Here is a 22,914-nt window from a genome sequence, read left to right as displayed (position 1 = left end):
CTCTAGTTCATGATTTCTCTGTGTGTATTCATTTTATATCGAAATCTGTATTCGAAATCAAGTCTTACATAGCACAAGTAAATATGCTTCCGAAAGGCAGTTGTCCCTGTGTTTCAGAATGGAGAAACTATTTCGAATTCATGTTCAGTTTGCTCCAATTATTGTCACAGGAAAGTTAGCCATTACAAGTCATCCAGAGACTTTATACACATGTATGTGATTCCTGCGTGGAATACTCTAAGAAGTAAACGAGCAATTTTTGAGAGATATAAATGTGTGGAGTTTATCATTTTTCTAACTGTAATTTGAAGATGCTTCACTGATAGATGGGTTTGTTTTCTTTTCAAAATAAAGCACTTGCTTCCAGTTCCGCTCAAGCACCACCACAAAGTGTCGCTTCCTGAGTCAGAGCAACATCAGTGCACAGCTGCTTCTGTCTTGTTTACACGACTCACAAGGAGGCCACATCATGATGGTAATTACGATGTGACACTCATTAACCACCACTTCTGTCATATGGGGGTGTCTGCCCAATTGGGAGCGCCAGTCTACACCCATGAGACACGTGCATGGTGGGGACACAGAAACCCACAAATCACTGTTACCAGGGATAGAGAACATTCTGGGCTTCGGCCATTTCTTTCACAACTTCACACGAGGTGTTCACAATGGTAGTCCCACCTTTCAATGTAAGGAATCCAAACACGACTCAAGGCCACAGAGCAACATCTGTAATAGCTGTTGGTGGTATTTACCCAAGGGGTGATGATAACTCCCAGGGCAGGCCAACTATACAAGAATGAGGCAGAAGCAGGAAGGAGGGTGTGGTCTGGCTAAAAAGACTCACAGGAGCCTCCCTTTAAGACTGTGGCCTCATCCAGATGAAGCAGGCCACACAGCTGTCCTCTTGACCATCAGGTACTTGACGTACCTATCTCAGGGAGAGTAGGATGTTCCCTACGCCACAGTTTCTCAACTTCTGCATCAGGACACTTTGTAACCTGGGTATATTGCAATGCATTGCTACATCTAGGTTTTGCCGCTTCCCTTTGTCAATCTGGGATTTAGAGTTGGCAGGTGCCATGGGCATGGGAAGGCAGTTTCCTGGTATGAGGTATTGTATGAGGAGAGCAGATTGAGAGAGACTGGAGAGAGAATGAATGTATAAGGGATTGGAGGGTGAACTAGAACATCGAGAGAAGTTATAAAAAAAATATGAGGAAGAGCCTGTTAGGATAGAATTGTCTCGCCTAATTTCAGCTCCTTTACGGAAGACACTGGATGACATCATCCTACTCAGACCAAAGAGCCTGAAGCCAATAGGTGGTTATTTTTATTTTCCCATTCAGAGTTTATTGGCCATTTCATAAGACAGCAAAAAGACAGAAACAGAACTGTAAAACTCACTTCTGCCTAAAGGTCTTTCCTCTGCATTTTGGCTGGCTCCTATTATGCATTAAGAATGTAGGTGATGGGACCAGCAGTTAGCATAATGGTTATGTCGCTGGACTCCCATGTAGTCAATCACAGTTCGAGTCCCAGATGCGGTGGCTTAAATTCACACGAGGTACGGATATTTGTGCGTGCGTGCCCAAGATCCCAAAAGGAGAATGGAGGAGAAGGGACTGCGGCATGGTCAACCCCCCCGGTGGTGATTTCTCACTTTCTGTCTCTCTCTGTCTTTCTGGTGATCACACAAGCCCTATAACAAAAGCCTCTCCAAAAATAAACAAATTAATTCATTCATTCATTAATTTAAAAAATAAAAAAGAATGTAGGTGACAGCAGCAGAGACACATTGAAATCCCTAGATTTTAGCTGAAAGAGAAGTTGAAAATTTTCAGAGCAGCTGTTAAGCCTTGCGGGCTGGTGCCCTGTTTTCTGAAACCCAAAGTGGAAGTACAGTATTTCTTCATATCTCCAACCCTAGACTGCCCTTCTCTAGAAATGAATCACTTTTTGCCCCCAGTCTTAAGTTAAAAACCAGGTGAATGGGACACTTACTCCCCTGTTTCTGTGTATATGTACATATTTAATGTGTGTGTGTTTGTGTGTGGGAGAAGCTATGCTCCTGATCATCTCCTGATCACAGGATGAATTTGTGCAACATACACAAATCATAGCATCCCAGGGCCAGCAGATGGTATAATGGTTATGCGCTGGACTCCCACATAGTCAATTGTGGTTCAAGTCCCATACCTGGCAGCTTAGAACTCATACCAAGCGCACATGTGTGCATACCCAAAATCCCCAGAGGAGAATGGAGGAGAAGGGATTGTGGCATGGTCATCCCCCCTTGGGGCCAACTTCTCACTTTCTGTCTCTTTGTCTCTCTGGTGAGTGCATGTGTCCTATGGCAAAAATATCTCTAAAAATATATATAAATAATAATCATCCTTTAATTTAGGAGAGGAACCCCAACCAGGGCAGCTGCCTGGGACAGGGCCCCTACTGGCTGCCCCAGCTGGATGTCTTAATGCACAACCAATGCAATCATGGAGGGCACCCTACAAGACAATGGGGCTAAAGGGCCTGAAGGGTAGGAATAATAAACCCATGCAAGGAAGAGCCGTAAGGAAGATGCATGTAGGGAAGCGCATTCCAGGGGGTCCTACATGCTTGCTATTGGGAAGCTATAATTACAGCTCCAAACCTCCAAATGGCTCAATCGGAGATGCAAGTATAACCATTTGAATTCCCAGTGCTCATAAGATGAAAGCAAACAGACTGTCCAGGAGATATACACATGTCCTGGGTCTGAAATTCCTATCAGGAGTTGGAGTTTCTTTTGAAAAGGCGTCCCAGGTGATCAGCACACACACTCTTGAGGCCATCAAGAGTGGATAAACTGTATGCCGAGGACCCTCCCCATTGGTTATGTCTGGCTTCTGGGGTAGTCACAAGGATTAGGATATGGAAGGTAGATGTGTTTTCACCCAAAAGTGACCTTTATCATATTGCTTTTAATGAACTGTATAACTCTCAAATTGTTATGATTAACCACTTTTGAGAACTTTACAATGAGTCATTCACTAAATATATAACCTGGATTACGTAGTCAATCTATAAAACACACCTATAAAGTGTACATTATTGGGACCAGCAGATGGTGTAACAGTTATGTTGTTGCACTCCCACGTAGTCGACCATAGTTCAATTCCCAGACCCAATGGCTTAAAACTCATGCCAGGCATGTGTGTGTGTGAGCCCCAGATCCCAAGCAGAGAATGGAGGAAAAGAGACTGCATCATGGCCATCCCCCTGTGGGGAGCGGGAGGGCAGGGTGTGACTTCACACTTTCTGTCTCTCTGGTGAGCAGACATGCCCTATAGCAAAAATCTCTCTAAAATAAATAAATACATAAATAAAGTGTCTATTATTATCCCCATTTTACTCATAACAAAATGAAATTCAGATAGGTAAAATACCTCACCCAAGGTTACCCTGTGAGTACATGGTGAGGCTGGGATTTACAGCCAGGATCAAAAGCAGTTTTCGGCTCAGCCATGGTGGCACGGGCAGTAGGGCACCACTCTGAGCCACAGGGAAGACCATAGTTCAGATCCTGGGTTGACCTGACCTAAAACACACCAGTATGGCTCAAGGCTGGGGACTGTGTGAGGGATAGACTGCAGCATGCTAAAACCCGATTAAGAATACTTGTTTTTCTCTTTCTCTCTCCGTCAGTAAAATGAATAAACAACAACAACAAAGCAGCTTTGCATCATTCCAAAATTCATGCTCACTGTTATCCTACAAAATGGCTAGGATGGTTGAAACTGTTAAGTATACTGAGAGATGTGAGCATCAAATAACTAGAAAGTTATCCTACATAAATGACACGTTCATCAGCAGACGCCCATCAGAGCATTACAATGTCAGAAAAAGATCTTTAGCCTGCAATTTCTTTAAGAGCAAGAGAGGGAGATAGGCAAAAAGTTTCATCATAGATAATTGACAAAATTGTACGACAAATCTTAAGTAATGTTTTCCTCTTTTTGTTAGTTGTACAATAAAACCCCCAAATTTCTTCAATATTCTTCCCAAGGAAACGTGGGCTCTATATCCCTTCCCCTCAAATTGGGCCTCTGGCTGTCTGACCCATGAAACACGGTGGGACCAAGAGGCATGGAGGTTAAGGTGGCTGGACCCCGTATAACCAACTTTACAGTTCATGCCCCACACCTGGCGGCTTGAAACCCATGCTGGGCACGTGTGTGTACATGCCCAAAATCCTGAGAAGACAATGGAGGAGAAGGGATTGCAGCATAGCTATTCCCCTGGGGACTGAGTTCTCACTTTTCCTCTCTAGCCAGAGCATGTGCCCTAAGGCAACAATTGAAAAACAACAAAATAAAATTACAGTTGATCTTTTCTTTTTCCTATCCTTTTTGTCCCCAGATTTTCTTTTTTCTTTTTAATTTTGCCAGAGGATGTGTGCACTCACCAGAGATAGAAAAAAGGGGAGAAAGAGGAAGGCCCCCCTCACAATGAGGCATGGTCATGCCACAATACCTTCTCCTCCATTTTTCCATCCTGTCAGGATCTGGGACATACACACATGCCCAGTTTGCTTTTTAAGTTGCCAGGGCTGAAATTCAAACCATGTGGTTGGCCATGTGGGATCTAGCTCCCTTAACCAGTAGGCCATGGAGTCAGCACTCCTGATACTATTTTTATCTCCCCGAATGAGTAGTGTTAGTAGGAAAATTATTTAATGACACACTATTTTTGAAGAATACAAATGATATCATATGAGATCAACCCTCAGCCAAGTCTCTGCACATATACACCTTCTGCACACATACATACCAACATCAGCATGATGCGAAGAAGCAAGACAACTCAGTGGATTTAGACAAAGCCTTCCCAGCAGGGGACAAATGACAGGGAGCAGGGAAGCCCACACAACTAGGCTTTTGTTCTAGCAGTCACCAGGGACAGACTTTCCCGTGACCCACCACATAGCAGCTGCAGCTCTCCTTGAATCACAGCTCAGAGACCTTCATCACATTTCAGGGATGGCAAGGCAGAATTAATCACCCTGTGTTTATAAAATAGAAATCAGCTTTAACAGAGGCTTGACTATTGAATCTTTCTGGGGCACTGCAAGGATTTAGGAAGTACACTGCTGGTTAACTGGTGACTAGGATATCTCACACAGAACAAACTGGCTCACAACAAGGACAGATTGCATTGTTCTACATGTTCTTAATCAATTTCAAATATTAGCCCAGCTGGGTCAAAGTAGGATTTCAAAAGTGGTAAACATTTTGCATGCCTGATAGACATTTTCCATGACTATATGGGGGAGTGGCAAAAATAAATCATTAATTCCTTCAATACACCTTTATTGAACATTTATTATGCTATAGGGATATATAAGTGAAAAGATGTGGCACAGTTAGAATTAAATGCTAACTTTTGTCTTGTCTCACAGCCAGCTGTGTACTGGGGCTGACCTCCACACAGGCTCATGAGAGCAAATATGATGATTCTTCTTGCAACTCCACTTTCAGTGACCTAATAAGAAGGGGCTTGAACTCAACTCAGTAGGAGAATTTACACCACAGGAATTGGCAAATACTACAGATCAGGGTTTCCTTCCCAGAGAGCTGGTTGTTTAACATTCACCAGCACACCCCTGCTTAGAAGTCCAATGAAGGACTCCTGTAACTCTCTCGCTTATCTCCAGCCACTTCATCCTTCCTCCTAAGTGCCAACTGTGCTGACCCTTCTGTGCCCACACTGGCCTTTTTGTGAGTGTTTAAACCACATAGTGCATCACTACCATAAAGAACTATACATTTATCTGGTGTGAACTTTATTTATTTCACTTCTCTGTGCCTATCTCAAAACCAAAGTTGGCATTCCAAGAGTTGAAATACACTTCCTCATAAGAATCCATCTGAACTGAAGATCAAGAAAAAGGAAATTTGAGTTGGAAAAAACCCTGGTCAGATTTCTAGGTGAGGCTTTCCTCATCCTCGCCCTATGTTTATATTATCATCAAAGGATAGACTTTATGGACGATGTAAAATTAACCCTAAAATCTAGCCAAACTGAATTATTAAAACATCTGGGTTTTAAAAGATGTATTTAAATCAGTTTATTTTAAACCTTCCAAAAATAAAATTAAATGCAATTACTAATGACATTTCCAAATACTAAATAGGCCACTGTGCTTCGAAAGAGATTTGATTTCTTAAATACAAAAACTCTTCATACATCCAGAACACAAATACATGGAATATTCAGAAAGTTTATGGAAAATGGAATTAGAGGATAAGCATTTTATGGTGAAAAAAAAAAAAGATAGTCATGTATAGTTTATTTGTAAAACACATTTTCAATGAACTTTATAAAGCCCTTTGTGCAGGGCAATCTCACCATTCAAGAACAAAACAAGAACAAAAATGTCTGTGAGCAGCCAAAAGTTGTCTTACAAGGGTAGTTTTAGAGGCTTAGTGGCCTTTTCAAACAAACTTCCAAATCTTTATTATGTGATAAGTCAAAAATAACACTTCAGAGTCCTGTATCAGCTGCCAACATTTTGGTTTATACCATTCCCTCCTTCTATCATCAATACACACACCAGGCAGTCTCTCAAACTGCCATTTAAAATTTTGTTTCTTTAGCACTTCTTTTTTCCCCACAGGGTGTGTGTGTGTTCGTCAGAGAGAGAGACAGAGAGACAGAGAACTGGATAAAGTACTCCCTCCTCACCACTGGGGCCTGGTCACATAGCAATCTAATCTCCATTATTCTATCCTTTTGGGATTTTGGGCACATGCACATATACATGCTGTGTTTTTCAAGTTGTGGTGGACAAGATTCAGTTGGCCATGTAGAATCTGGCTCCCTTAACCACCAGGTCATAAGACTGGCCCTCCTCAGCCCTCATTATCCATAAATACTTTTATTTGCTTATTGGCCCCTGCAGTCTGTCTCCCCAACTCAAGCCATTTGCCTCATGATAGTAGAGGCCCTGTCCATCATCCTGTTACCTGGCACAGCAACAGGCCTAGATTTAGAGCTCAAATCCATTCTCAATGAACCAACAAACACGTGAGCACAATGACCTGCTGTCGGAGGCCTTCTATGACAAATGCATTAACAGCTCAGTCCTAGTCCTTTGAGTCTACCTTCCTTCATGACCACTGGAACAGGAACTATGTGGCCCTTCTACACTCCTCTATCCAGGTTCCTGAGGCATCTTAGGAGCCCTCTCAGTCACTGCTCCGAGATGTGGCTTGAAGTGAGACAGGATAAGAAAGCCCTGCAGAATCAGGCCTCTTGCCATGATGTAGAATCCATATTTCCTGATTTTGTCTGCTGGCCCGGTCATTGCCCCCACTCTTCCCCTTCTCCTTTGGCTTACTGTTTGGGTTTCTGTCTTCCTCACCTGCTTCAGAATGGCATTCTTTCCCATCCTCTCCTCTCATCCTTAATCTTAAAAATGGCACAGGTCTTCAGAGGCTCTTACTAAGCATGTTGATTATTGGTACAAGATAAATGACAAGGAGGAGGGTCTCCCCTGTCTGCCCTCCTGCCAGGCAGCTGTATACACTCTCCTCCACACGGGACTCAGGATGGTACTGTGGAGCCACTGGCTTGCTGGTGCCTGAGCATCGGCACTGGGATGTGTGAGGAGCAGACATGGATACACCAGGTGAAGTTCCACATCGTTTGGTTTCCACTGATTATTTTAAAGACCAAATTCAGATTTAGTTCACTGGCAGGTCCAGAACAATCCAGGCCACCAAATTCCAAAATGGAACTAAAGTCACATGCGCAAGCCTCAATGTGAGAATCAGCTGGAACCAGCTGCAATCAAGCTCTAAAAACGAGTTTTGTCAGCAGATACAGGCCTTATAATAGTTATTTCTCCCTTAGACATGGCACCAAAGGACTCGTCCGGCAGCATTTCATCTCACATTTAGCAAGAGTAAAATTCCCTTTCAGTTCTTTCATTTTATTTCTAGCTTAGCTCTAAGCTTCCCCCTGTCTAGGGGAAAACAACAATAACAATAAAGTTCTGAAGCAAAGAATATTGTATGGAAACCCACCAACTGTTAAGAAGTGAGTTGTCAGGGCCAGCAGGTGGTGTGATGGTTGGGGATGCTAGACTCTCATATGGCCAATTACGGTTCAAGTCCCACTTTCTCTCTCTCCCCCTCTCTGGTCAAATTTAAAAAGTAAATAAATAAATAAAGTTAAATAAAATAATTATTAAGAAAAAAAAGAACTGAGTTGCCACATCAAAATAAAAACTGAAGGACCGGGATACATTATTTCAAAGGAATAAGAGGGAGTTTCCCAATTTTAATCAAATGTATTAGTCTTTATAATAATAATTGTTATATGTATATTTGATACACACATAATATACACATAATATAGTATATATACACATGTGTAATATATACATAATATATTCTGCAGGATATATTAATATATACACTGTATTATTATACATAATTATATATATTACATACGTGCAAATACATACACATTTTTCTTATCTTTTCTTTCTTTTTACTTTTGACCAGTAAAATACTCTTGGGGAAAAAATCAAATTCCAAAATGGAACTAAAGTCACATGCGCAAGCCTCAATGTGAGAATCAGCTGGAACCAGCTGCAATCAAGCTCTAAAAACGAGTTTTGTCAGCAGATACAGGCCTTATAATAGTTATTTCTCCCTTAGACATGGCACCAAAGGACTCGTCCGGCAGCATTTCATCTCACATTTAGCAAGAGTAAAATTCCCTTTCAGTTCTTTCATTTTATTTCTAGCTTAGCTCTAAGCTTCCCCCTGTCTAGGGGAAAACAACAATAACAATAAAGTTCTGAAGCAAAGAATATTGTATGGAAACCCACCAACTGTTAAGAAGTGAGTTGTCAGGGCCAGCAGGTGGTGTGATGGTTGGGGATGCTAGACTCTCATATGGCCAATTACGGTTCAAGTCCCACTTTCTCTCTCTCCCCCTCTCTGGTCAAATTTAAAAAGTAAATAAATAAATAAAGTTAAATAAAATAATTATTAAGAAAAAAAAGAACTGAGTTGCCACATCAAAATAAAAACTGAAGGACCGGGATACATTATTTCAAAGGAATAAGAGGGAGTTTCCCAATTTTAATCAAATGTATTAGTCTTTATAATAATAATTGTTATATGTATATTTGATACACACATAATATACACATAATATAGTATATATACACATGTGTAATATATACATAATATATTCTGCAGGATATATTAATATATACACTGTATTATTATACATAATTATATATATTACATACGTGCAAATACATACACATTTTTCTTATCTTTTCTTTCTTTTTACTTTTGACCAATAAAATACTCTTGGGGAAAAAATCTTATGCTTAGACTGAATCATAAACTTAATTTAAAATACCTATTATCAACGATTAATTACTATTTGATTGTGAGAATGTTGCATTTCATTAAAGTAACTGTTATTACATTCCTGTCAAATCTCTCCTCACCACAATCTCTGAAATGACCAGCCCCCTAGATATATATCATGGGTATAAAATGGCTTATAAATATATCCCATTCAGAAAGCATGTAATAAAAAAGTGTCTTCTGTGCAAATATCTATGCAGAGAGCAGGTGGGTGCCAAGAAAAGATCCTTCTTTCAGTTCTTATCATGTCCTGGAGGGAATACACAGAACACCAGCAGGTCAACCCACCATGTGAATCCACAGCTGACATTTAAATTTCTCTGAAAATGTTTTCTTAACTAGTCAGCTAACCCATACCCCACTCTAGGCACTTTTATAAATGTCATCTTCGAGTACTCTTTTTAATGTCTCATTTTATGTAGAAAGCTGTTTCATTGTTCAATTAAATATCAACCTAATACACTCTTTGATGTATTGGGAAGGAACTTGGAAAGGAAAAAAATGACTAGAAAACTAAAGGAAAAGTAGCTTTTAAGGAGACTATTACAACCAACTATAATTACCACATGCACAAACACACTCCATATAACCATGGCTGAAAGGGGGTGCATTATCTTTAACACGATGACAAAAATGTATTTGCATGTTCATATTGCAAGAAAGCAACCAGTTTTCACTTTCTTTGGCAATAAAATTGGCAATGACTCCTTCCCCTGTTTATTCATTTGCTTTCTACTTCTTTATATCCAAATTTTCAATGACCCCAACAAGAAGGGCAATGAAGATGTCTAACTGATTCACGTAAATTTTGGTCACAGCATTGGAGTGAAAACGCACTTTTCACGTGGGCACAATTAAGGTCATATTAGCTGGAGTTCATGGCCTGATTCCTTTTCCCTCTCCCCATTCCCCTTCTTAGAGCTAGACATTAATAAAAACATGATCGAACTAATGTACTACATACGGGGACCCAACTGATCACAGTCTCAAAGGTAAGAATTGTGGTCTAAAAAATGTTTTGGAAAAGCTTTCTGAAGAACTGGTATATTGGTCCAACACTTAACCTTTATAAATGTTCAACAAGTCTTTAAATGTAAAAATAATTTTTAATGGCCTTTTAGCTTTGATTTCCAACAACTGTCATGGAAAATTAAAATTCGAACATCAAAAAATCGAGAAAATTTTCTACTCTTCATAGGGAAACTTTTTTTAAATTTCAGGGTGTCACTTCTTATTCAGAGGGAAAAAATTGCATGTTTATAGGAGTATATAAGTCCATTTTGTCTCTTCAGTTAATTCAAACCAAAGAAAATTTGGTTTCCCGTAATTCAGGGATTGCATTTCCGATTTTTAAAACATTAATTGAACCTATGTTTTAAAAGTAATCGTAATACTTATAAGTAGACAACTCGCACATGAAACAGACTCAAGAAAAAAGTAAGTCCCTATCACAAGTTACCTTTTTCCTGATCCAAAGTCCTCACCTTCAGGCATTTCTGCCCTTTAAAAATAACGCGAGCGGAGAAAGCCGTGGCCCTTGCACGCCGCAGCTAAGGGGGCCACACGACAGTTTCTTCTCGAATGTTGGGTATCAGGAGGAAAAACCTAGTAGTGAAGTTCTTTCCTTTTCAGAAAAAAGCGCTCCTCCCTTACTCAGAGTGGTGTTTACAAACTCCCAGCGCGCCTGCCTGCCTTGAATGAAGCTGAGCGCAGGGTTATTATGACTGTCCCCTTCTAAAAATAAACAGGTCACCTCTTCCTCCAGCACCGTGACAGGCGGCGGGAGCTAGCTGCCTGTCCAGCTGCCCTGTCCTTTTTTTTCTCTGCAGTCGTGTGAGAAGGTGTCACCAGCCACCTATCAACCTTCACTGGATGACTGCGCCTGGGCTGGCCTGCCCTTTCTCATCCCTTTATTTTCCTGGCATGAGCAGGCACCCACCGAAGGTGAAGCGGCTGCAGGGGGTTGAAACTTCACCCTGGGCTATCAAATCTCCTTCGAGTCACAGGAGGGAGGTGGCCAGCAGAGGGCAAAACGGTCTGTGCCTGCGAGAGAGGAGAGACTTGTTTGTTCAAGAAGTCCCCGTCACCAGGTCAAAAGATCCTTTGCTCAGAAAAGTGACAAACAGAGGCCCGCATACCACCCACGTTTGAGGGCTACTGTTTTGCAAGACAGTCTTTCTTGGAGTCCTCTGGATTTTCAACTCAGCATAAGCGTGTGCATGAACTTGAGTCAGTGTGTTCCTGCGGGCCTTCCCCGTCACCTGACCCTGGCACAGGGCCAGGTGTGAGTCTGGGTGTTTTTATAGCTGCTCAGAGAAGCTCTGCATGTCCAGGGCCCCTCACTTGCTGAATTTTTTTTAAGGGTAGGACAAAAATCACTTCAAATCATGCTTTTGAAAAGGCCAGGAGAAAAAATACAGAGATCCCTTTAGAAATATACCCTGAAAACACTGAATCAAAACCTCCCTGACTAGAAACACTATCAGGGAAGGCAGAGAGCCAGATCTAGTTATTGAGAAATAATACTTTTCTTCTTACAACGTGTGTGCTCCATTGACATGTTATAACAAACCCGAGTGAGATAATTCTACTAAAAGGCATCAAATTTAACGAGGTCAACGTGTTGAATTGAAAATCAAAACATTTTTATTATATAGTAATCTGCTTTCTCTCAGATAGTGTTAGCTATTTTGTGATATATGCGTGTCATGGTCAGAAACAATGCTTTAAATTATTTAAAATTTCACAGAAGATCTCACATTTTAGACGCTTCCGAGTCTCAGGTCAAGTGGATGCAGATCCTCAAACACTCACGAGCTGGGACTTGAAAAAAGTCACAGCAGAGCTCTAAAGAGCAGGGTGTGAGGCACCTCTGAGGACCAAAGCGATGTGCTGCGTTATTAGATATTCTGGGTTCTTAAAGGATTGAAAGTTGAAATAGTAAGAATATTACTGGTGATACTATTTCAGTACTTATATTAAACCATGTCAGCATGAAAGGCTACTTCCACTGTTCAACTCTCAGTTCTGACCATTCTATCCCTTTCATTTGATCTTTTCTTTCTCCTAGGCTATTTTACCATGTCTTGAATATCTGTATGTAACCATCATTGAACTTGGCTGCTGTTTGCTACAGAACTAAAATAGCTCATGGAAAAGGTATATGATGAAAAAACCAGGTGTGGATTTTGGCACTAAAATACACTCATACTTTAATTCCATTTTTCCACAAACTTTTTGAAAACCTTTCAAACATTTCTGAACTCTCTTTTGTCAGTCTAACCAGTTAGTACTGTAACAAATGGATCACCTATTACACCACAGGCCGGTCACTCATATTTTCTTCCAGCATTCCTTCATGCATTTTTAAACTGCTTGCTCCAATTCAGGTATATTTGTGATAGTTATTATTATTATTATTATTATTTTGGAGAGGTTTTTGCTATAGGGCACATGCGCTCGCAAGAAAGACAGAGAGAGAGAGAATGACAGAAAGCAAGAAATCACCCCCCAGGGGGGATGGCCACGCCGCAATCCCTTCTCTTTCATTCTCCTCTCGGGATATTGGGCATGCACGCACACGTGCCCAGCATGAGTTTAAGCCACCGGGTCCAGGACTTGAACCGCAGTTGACTACATGGGAGTCCAGCGACACAGCCATTACGTTAACTGCTGGTCCTTATTTGTGATAGTTTTTAAGATTCACAGATAACATAAACCAGAGTGTAGCCATACGAAAGACAAGTATCCCCCAAGGTCCTGCACGTGGCTTCCTCACCTGGATGACGCCTTCTGTCCTGCCAGGGATGAAGGTGCTCAGGGTTCCCTTCTGAGGCTAACCTGAAATCTACTGGCAACCAGAATTGAAGGACTCGCAGAACACAGATGTGGTGAGACCCTACAGGCCAGCGAAGCTATCACCAAGACTTCCAGATGCTGACAGCATGACACAGTTCTGTTAGGTGCCCCAGTGGTGACAGGGCCAGGAGTCACCTCTAGGTGGGCTATCCCTTACCTAAGTACTATTTCCTTTTCCTTTTATTTTCTTTTCTCTTCTTTCCTGTTCTGTTCTTTTCTGTTCGTTTTTTTTTTTTGTTTTTTTTTTTCAGTTTTTGTCATAGGGTCCATTTGCTCACCACAGAGAGAAAAAAAGTGAGAAAATACCCCCCAGGAAGGATGGCTATACCACAATCACTTCTACACTCACTTCTCAGGATTTGGGGGCATACACATGCACACACACACACACACACAAACACACACCCCAGGTGTGACTTTCAAGCCATAGGGTCCAGGACTTGAACAGCAACATCTGCCATATGGTATTAACCATCATGTTACTGGTTGGTCCCTAAGTGCTCTTTTCTTTCTTTCTTTCTTTCTTTCCTTTCTAAAAAAATTTACTAGAAGACATGTATACTCTTGCTAGACAAAGAGAGAGAGTGAGAAAGCATCCCCCATGGGGGATGGCCACACTGCAATCCCTTCTCTTCCATTTCTCCCTCCTTTTGGAATTTTGGGCACATATGCATATGTACCTGGCTTGTTTCTCAAGCCACTGGGTCTGGGACTTGAACTGCTCAGTTGGCCATGTGGAGTTTAATTGCCTTAATCACCATGTCAAAGGCTGACCCACTCAAGTGTTCTTTTCACTCTGCACCTGAAACATAACAGAGCCCACACATTCTAGCAAATCCCGTATGACCAGACATTTTCATATTTAAAATTTTCTAATATCCACACTCTTCCAAAATAAGCATTTCATTTTAGCATATTAACTTTCCTTTGCAATCTAATTATGTCGTTTGGCCAAGCCATTGCTATTTCAAAGCTAAATGTCCAGTTTTCCTGATGTCTTTCTCCTCCCTCCTCACACAACCTTCAGTTGAAGAGTTTTGTTTTATCTCTTCCTTTCTCTTCTATGGCAGTTGTACTCAAGCTCTGGAACATTCTATCAGATACTCTTAAAAGGATCCTCTCTCTTTTGGAGGTTATAGGGCAATGTTAGCAACAAATGGCCGAATGCTGCAATACAGACAGACAGGTTGCCTCCTCAAATCCCTCCCCAACACTGGCAGGTAATGCAAACCTCAGGTTTCAGCTGTCTGCATGGCCTTTCAGAGTAAAACTACATTTCACAGCCTTGTTAGAGCCAAGTGAGGCCTAGCGATCGAGATGCCAGCAGAAACATTAGCGGCTCAGCAATCTTCCCTCAAGGACACTTGGTGCATCCCCTTCCCCTTGGCCGCTTTCCTGCTGGCTAGAATGCAGATGTGATGACTGGACTCCCGGAAGCCATTCTGCATAGGAAGTGACTTGTGCAACAGAGGCCCAACATGGTAAGGCTGCAAAAGGAAGACGGCTCAGGCCAGATGCTATTAGGAGCAGTAAACAGTCCTGGACTGCCGCCTTCTCCGTAATATGCAGGTGAGAGAAAAATGAAATGTCCTCATGACACCGTTATTTTGAGACTCCATTGCTCATACTCAAACCTAATCCTAACTATTTTCTCAAAAGTATAAGCAACAACATTAAAACACAACAAAACCATTAAAACAAAAGGACGTTAGACTTCCACCTTAGGTCATGTTGTGAGATCAATCTCTGTGTGTGAGAGAAAAGGTCAGATTCTCTCCTGCCTGATCCCCGTGCACGCACATCTATAAGGCTGACTCCTGATAACATTTCTATGGAGTCAAGTCTTTGTGTCTGTTAAGGTGGGTGCTCTAGAGAACATCTGGAATAGAAAATAAGATGACAAAGAATTCAGACAAGAACTCAGAGAGTTCAATCGTGTCTCAATGGAGATACACTAGCTCTGTTCCAATAGAAGGGGACTTCAGAAAGCTTGTGGAAAATGGAACTAAACTATGAGCTATTTTCTGTGCAAAAAGTTTAAAATTCATGCCTTTTTTTGTGTTTGTGAGAGAGATTTTTGCTATGGGGTGCATATGCTCACTAGAGAGACAGAAAAAGATAGAAAGAAAGAAATCTCCCCCCCACCCCACCCCCGCTCCGCCAAGGGGATGGCCATGCCACAATCTCTTCTCCTCCATTCTCCTCCTCAGGATTCTGGGCACACACGCACATGCACCTGGTGTGTTTTAAGCTGCTGGGTCTGGGACTCGAACTGTGGTCAACTACATGGCAGTCCAGTGATGTAATCATCACTCCATCTGTTGGTCCCAATGCATATTTTTTATAATATACATCTCTATGAACTTTCTGAAGACCCCTAATATATAAAGCGGCTCCTGCTGAGGGATGATTAAATCTATTCTCCAGGGCCACAGAGGGCAGGTCTGAGATAAAGGAGCATAAAGGTATTCATGATGTGCAAGCCCAGAATGAACCCCTTTAAGAATGCTGGAGGTTTAATTCCCAAGGGACTTCTAAGAGAGTTCCTCTGGCTGATGGCCCTGAAGCAGAAAGGCTCTGATCCAAGTCAAGGACCAGGACACCCCTGGATGCCCAGGAACCAGCCTGGCAGCTTGTGTATGGAAGGGCAACAGTTCACAACCCTGCCTTTCCTCCAGCTTCAGAAGTCAAGATGAAAAGTGTGCTGGCTAGGTTGTATCCCAAGTTCTTAACTCCCTCCCCTCCTGAATTCTCCAGTTTATACCACCAGTCATCACTCTCTCCTTCCCAATTCTACTGACTTCCTCCCTTGGTCCAAACACACATCTAAGGCTCTCCCATAAACCTTACTCTTGACCACATGAACCCCTCTAACTACCAATCCCTGACTTCTGCCTTTTACAACTTCACATCCTAACCCAGTGGTCCTTGGTTAATTCACTCCTCCTTGGTTGTAACCTACCTTCTGCCCTACCAGGACTGCAGAGACCTAACTGTAGAGGTCAGGATACTTCCTGTTCATCTCATTGGACTTGACCTCCTTAGGGCAACAGCCCCACTGCCACCTCCCTTTGTTATTGATGCTCTCTTCTCTCTCCGCTCACAGACAACACTTTCCGTGGTCAGCTCCAACTTCTCAACTTTCCTCTGGGTCTCTTAGGTGCCCTGCCATCTTTTAGACATTGGTGAAGGTGAGGACAGGGCTTTCTCAAATGGGAAACCCCACAGGATCCTGGGCCTCAGCCACTCTAACTCAGTACTCCCAGGATGAGCCATGAATTTGCAGAGCTCCCAGGTGCTACTGAGGCTGCTGGTGTGCTGGGCGATTCACCCCGTGAGAGCTCTGCTATTCTCTAGAAATCCCTTTGCTCCTGGAAGTTTCAGTTTAACTCTCACCTCTATGACCAGAGGCTCTCCAGAGCCCCAGCCCCATACTGCCCATCTCCTACGAGCTGTGATTAATCAGGTCTCCTCTGACCAGCTCCAGAGAGCCCACATCGGCATCTCAGCCTACCCCATATTTGAGATGTTAAGTCAGTAGTTTGAAACCAGCCACATGGGAGTATTAATGCCAGGGAAACTGTCAAATGCTATAAACCAGCTACTATTCCCCAGCCCCACCCCAAGCCAGATGTTAAAAATGTACCCACACACCACTGATTACGAGAACTCTTACCCTGGAGTTCCACAAAAACAAGTCCCAAGAGTATGTATCATTTCGCTGAAACCTGCTCTCTCCTTGTTCTTGTCTATGGCTTCTCTTAAAGGAAGGTAACATACACTTCATCTCCATCCCATTGTTTGAATGTACTCACTTCATAGGACTCGGTGATACCTCCATCCATCCGAATTATTAACTCATTGGTTCTCATACTGGCTCTCTGAATCCCTCCTGCTAGGATCTAAGGGAGGGACACTGCTGTTCATAACTGTGTCCCCGCAATAGTACAAAGCAAGTAGAGCTAGCACCTAGGATACAGTGTGCTAGTATTAATTTTAGGTAAAATTATTCGTTAATGTTGTCAACCTTAAAAAAGAAGGCTGAGTCAAAGCAAGTAAAGCAAACAATCTTACTTGGGTTGGGGTTAGAAAGATACACCCCAAAACCCAAGTTGCCCTGATAATGTGTGCTGAAGTATTATGGCATTCAGGATGAATTTAAAGGCAAAAACCACAAAGGAGGAGTAGCAAGGGTGGGACACAGGCCTTCGGACAGATCCCCAGCCCATCTCCACCCCTTCAGGATTCTCACTCGGGATAGACCAGAGTCCCTACGTCTCAGGAGTTGACTACTCAGTAAAAGACGCATGTTGTTTGGAAGAATGACAGAAAGGAAGTGAAACATACCTTCTACCCATTGACTTAAAAGTGTAAGAATTTGCCTTCTCCGTCTTTCCATATCCACCACAGCCTTCCAATGTGACTGATACAGAATCCATTTCCCGTCACAATCCAGCGTATATTACACAGTTTGCCAAAGTGGAGTTAAGGGGACGAGACTAGCTTCAAACCCAGTATACTCTGGAGCAAAGTAAGAGTGGACATTTTTCTCCACAGAGAAAAACAAACAGAATGAGCATGTGTGTACCTGGTGTAACGATGCCATTCAATCATGGCGGTTGAATGAGTCATCACTATGTGAGTCACTGCTGGGGGAGACATAGGACCCTCTCTCTGACTTTGTGGTTGGTGGAGTCACGCTGAGACTTATACTCGATCAGTGGTTTTCATACCAACATACGCTTTTCCCCACAAATGCAACGCTCATACCAAACGCTCATACATAAAAGTTACAGCAACCACCAAACCTACAGGAGTAACTCGGGTTCAAATGGAGTCAGGGCACTGCAGTGTGGCCTCAATGTCCTCAGAGTGCCCACTCAGACTCTTAGAGTTTCTCAAGATATGGCTGGAAAACAGTGGCCAGCCAGAGAAAGTAGAAACCTTTTTCTTTTTTTTATAATCATTAGACCAGATATAACCCACTTACCCATTTTATCTTAGTACCTTTTTCAATTTTAGTACATACAGTATTTTCCTTAAAGTTCTTTTCATCGAAAAATAGCTAGTACTCCAAACCCAACACACAGAGCACCTCTGAAGTCTCCCACCCCACCCTCAGGTCTCCTGTTGACATTCCATTTTTTTCTGGAAAAATCACTGTACTTGCCTATTTCAACCTGCTTGAGACGGCCCCCAGTAACACCGTGTTCCCTGGAATGGCTATTAACAGAACTCTTTCACTCTCTTCCGTGACCCTACCTAGGCCCTAAATTGGGGTAACCCAATATATCATCTGCTCAGCTCCCATTGTTAGAACTTCCATTGTGTTCATTTGTGCTGGGCTGTCATACCTTGACTGTCACACAGCTGTGATGCTATCAGTGGAGACCACCAGCTGGAGCCCCATCTTTGCCACAGACCATTCTGTTTGGCCAGCAAGTGCCTCTCACCTTTCCTACCCAGCCTGCAGTATACCTATCGCCTGACCCACCCTGTTACAGGTGGGACTGTACCTCCCCTCAAAAGATATGTTCAAACCAAGCCATCTGGAAAGCAGACCTAGACCAAGCAGAGAGCAGCCACCCAAGGGATGCTGGAGAAGCCAGCTTGCCAGCCTGGAGGAACTGCAAAGGCCGGGAGGGGAGGACAGACATGCAGAGAATGATGAGGGAGGAGAGTGTGAGGAATGATAGAAACGTGGGACAAGAGTCAGAAAATGGCGGGAGGGGACAAGACATGGTAGAGCGGCCAGCAGGGAGAACCATGAAAGACCTGATAGAGAATCTCTGAGGGCGGCTCCTGCTGCTGCTGTTTAGCCATGGTGGTCTCCAAGGTGGTAAATTACATGGTCTGACTTCCTGACCAAATACGTTTCTTAATAAGAGTTCGTTATATATTGCTAATTTTTAAGTGGAGATGTCTCAGAGCTAAAGACCATTTGAATAAACACATGAGGTGAAGCTTAAAGTCCAAGTTAACCTGTTGCCCCCACATTCAGAGGGCTCGCTCCTGGAAGAGAGGAGTAATGGTGACTGGGGAAAAGTGGGAAGTGGCAGGGAAGTCAGGACAGGTGTAGCCTCAGGAGCCCGGAGAGGAAGAGGAGACAGCTTGGGTACAGCTAAGGCAGGGGGAGAGAGGGAAGCAGGACAGGTGCTCAGACTACATGTCTGCCATGACCTTTGCACTGTGTTTTGTGTTTACTGAGACCCATTTCGCAGCTCTCAATGTGCCTCCAAACTCTTGTTGGTGACTCCCTCCTGAGGGCCTGCTGATCCCCTGGGACTGGTTCAGTGCCTACGCACCTCTTCATCCTGCTCTCCTGAACACAGCTGTATGCCTCTGTCATCACACTGACTTTATCTCTCTGCCTTCCCGTGCTTCCCTCACTCCCAAAGAACACCTGGAAAACTCCTGTAGGCATTTGGACACTTGTAAAAATCAGTTTCCTGGGGGCCAGTGTTACCAACTGGCCAAAGCTGCCATCCATGTTACACACCTGTTCTGGAATAAACTCCCTGCTTGCTTTCTCATTTATAGCTCTCTTCAAAGACTACCTGTGTATTTCAGGGTGAAGTTCCTTGACAGAGAATCTTTGATTCCAAGAAATTTAGAACAAATAACCATAGCAATGGAAGAACTCTGGCAGGTCTCACTGCTCTTAGCAAATTTAAGGAAATGGACATTTTCTAAGCCCATAAATCACAGAGACAGTGGCCTTTGTGAAGGCAGGAGTGATGCCCAAAACAAACCTTACCTATGAGTCCGAAAACACAACACAACATGGGCAATTATACACAGCCTGCTGTTTACTTGGGGGTTGCATAACACTTCGGTTGCATGTTGCTCTTCCATATGCCATTTCATTTATGTCAATGTTAAAATTTTTTCATTCCTTGAATAGAAACTGATAAGAAGCTTCATGGCTATATATTTATAGAGCATTCTGTAGAGAGGCCAAACTGAAATGGAGACTTTTCAGCTCTGAAAAGATCTCGGTGGGCAATAGGGTTTGGGGAAGTGTGCTTCAGCATTTCTGAAGAGTAACTAATATCTTTAGAAGGATTTGCTACAAGAAAAGCCGGGCATCATGCTAGTCTGAGGAAAACAGGGCTGGAACGTAAGATACCTGCAACTGCCTCTTCTGCCAGGCCTTCCTCCAATAGCCTGGGGCCTGTTGCCTGCCTCAGTCACTGATATGCAATTGTGCAGCTAGGAAACATGGCTTATCTCTGCAGGCCTCAGTTCCACCTGATGGAACAACTTGAATGTGTCCCTTCAGTGGCTTCCTTTCTATTAGGACACATGTACCTCTAAAAGTATACACAAACCCAGGGCTGCCCAAAGCACGGTTAAGGAGGAAGGATTCCAGTAACCTACCACACAGTTCGAGTCATCCACCCAACAGCTTGAAAGACATGCTGAACATGTGAGCATATGTGGCCAAAACGCTGAAAGGAGAGAGAGATGGAGGAGAAGGGATTGCAGAGTGACTATGCCCCCATGGAGGCTGCTTTCTCATTTTCTCCAGCATCCAGTACCCTCTCCTATACGCAATCATACACACTTTTTATTTCAGTAAAATTTTTATTTTGGAATAATTTTGGATTTACAGGCAACTTGCAAAGATAGTATACGTGTATACCCCTCGTTCAGTTCCCACCCTGTTGACATCTTACGATATTACTGTGGTACATTGGTGAAAACTAAATCCCAGCAGTGGTCCCTTACCACGAACCAAACTGCAGACTTTAAGTGTATTTTGCTCATTTTTTTTCACTGATGTCTTCTCTCTGTTCAGGATCCCATTCAAAGCACCACTCTTGATTCGGTCATCCAATATCTCAGTCTCCTATGATTCAGGAGTTACTCAGTTTTTCCTCGGTTTTCATGACCCTGACAGTTTCGAGGGGTGTTTCGTAGATACCCCTCAGTTTGAATTGTCTAATGTTTTACACATGAGGAGACTGAGATGATAGGGTTTTTTTTCTTTTTCTTTTTTTTTTTTGAGAGGTTTTTGCTATAGGGCGCGTGCCCTCACCAGACAGACAGAGAGAGACAGAGAGACAGAAAGCGAGAAATCACCCCCCAGGGAGGATGGCCACACTGCAATCCCTTCTCCTCCGTTCTCTTGGGATCTTGGGCACACACACAGATGTGCCTGGTGTGAGTTTTAATCCACCAGGTCCGGGACGTGAACTGCAGCCGACCACATGGGAGTCCAGCAACATAGCCATTACGCTAACTGCTGGTCCCTAGGTTTTCATGAAGAATGCCATGAAGTAAAATGTCCTTGTCATCACATCCTATCAGGGGCTCATGACAGCCACTGAGGTTATGTCGGTGGGGATATGATAGCTTGTACATTTGGATGAACTAGTGAGTGCCAGGTTTACTCATAATGTTCTTATTCTCCGCTGTCCATACTTTATTTTTTGAAAGCAAGTCGCCAAATCCAATCTACACTCAAAGGAAGGGGCAGGGGGGCGGTGAAGGGACAATCTTTTAACTCCTCAATGTGGAATTTCAACAGCTAGTATTTGGAATATCTAATAATATAACAGAACTAATAATAAATAAAACACTAATAGCAATATACTATAATGTAAGTTACGTGAATGTGGTTTCTCTCTTTCTCTCTCTCTCTCATTCTCTCTCTCTCTCAATACCTCATTGTACTGTACTCCCCTGCTCCCAGACTGAGGCTGACCTTGGGCAATGGAAACCAGAACTGCAGATAAGGGGATGACAGTACTTACATCAGTAAGGACCTGTGAATTTACTGGGTTACAATTCAACGCTACATCATTTTGTTGCTCAACAAGGTCTAGCCACAGACTTGTTTTTGCCTCTCCTCTCTGAAGACACAATCAGGAGGGGCCATTTCTCTGTCTCGGTGCCACTCTGCCCTCTTCAGAGCACTTCCCTCAACTTGCCCAACCCTATCCTGCCCCTCCAGCTGAGCTCGGGTTTAACCACACATCTCCGGCCTCCTCCAGGATGATCTCATTCTCTGATCACCCAGCATCAGCACCAGAACCAAACCCAAAGTTCTGAGGCTACCAGGCGACACTGCAGGACAGCAAAGGTCTGTGCCTCCACGAGCACATGTGAGGCAGTAGAGACACATGACACAGATTCTGCTCCTTCATGCCATGAGCTGTGTCTGCAGAAGGGAGCTCCATGAACTGTTCCGATATGTTCTTATGGAAGCCATGAATGCCAACCCACCATTTTCCCTCACTTTGATAAAATCTCCATGGCTTAAATCAAGTCCAGATTTCCCTTCCTTGCATGCCATTAGTCCGTACCTTTCATGTTTCCTTCCTATTTTGAGTAGTAGAGGAAGTCCAAGGTTTAAAATTAGAAATGAAAGTTGGCTTCTTTATGTGCACCTACTTTTAGCATCAAACCATGGCAACATCATACACACAGTTCATCATGAATTTTATGGTGGATTCACATGGCCAGACACTGCTTTCCATCTGCTTGTTTAAAAGCCATGGGAATTTTGTCGTCAAAGTTGATTTTATATCATTTTTTTAAAAATGAGACAATGAAATCACAAGTTATATTGAAAACCATAGAGGGCAGTGACCTGCTTGAGACTTCTGATCCC

The 22,914-nt window shown here is 42.9% G+C and overlaps 1 protein-coding gene across 4 annotated transcripts in view; it reads right to left on the bottom strand.

The window, feature by feature from the left end:
• Positions 1-22,914, bottom strand: part of RETREG1 (reticulophagy regulator 1) — a 159,729-nt gene that overhangs the window by 33,100 nt on the left and 103,715 nt on the right. The window contains exons 1-2 of one of the 4 annotated variants that reach the window (XM_027767022.1): positions 10,897-11,465; positions 4,962-5,044 (exon numbers count right to left, since the gene is read on the bottom strand). The exons of 2 other annotated variants lie outside the window; for them this stretch is intronic. In XM_027767022.1, the coding sequence (XP_027622823.1) occupies positions 4,962-4,966 (5 nt within the window). In that variant the 5' untranslated portion in view covers positions 4,967-5,044; positions 10,897-11,465. Of the gene's footprint in view, positions 1-4,961; positions 5,045-10,896; positions 11,466-22,914 lie in introns of those variants that run through there. One more of the 4 variants, XM_006165242.3, reaches the window with a different exon arrangement.

Source organism: Tupaia chinensis, unplaced genomic scaffold (assembly GCF_000334495.1).
Source record: "Tupaia chinensis unplaced genomic scaffold, TupChi_1.0 Scaffold143836_1, whole genome shotgun sequence".
In the NCBI taxonomy this organism is placed as follows: domain Eukaryota; kingdom Metazoa; phylum Chordata; class Mammalia; order Scandentia; family Tupaiidae; genus Tupaia; species Tupaia belangeri.
Note: the sequence above shows the minus strand (reverse complement) of the source record. Positions and strands in the feature narration are given on the sequence as shown.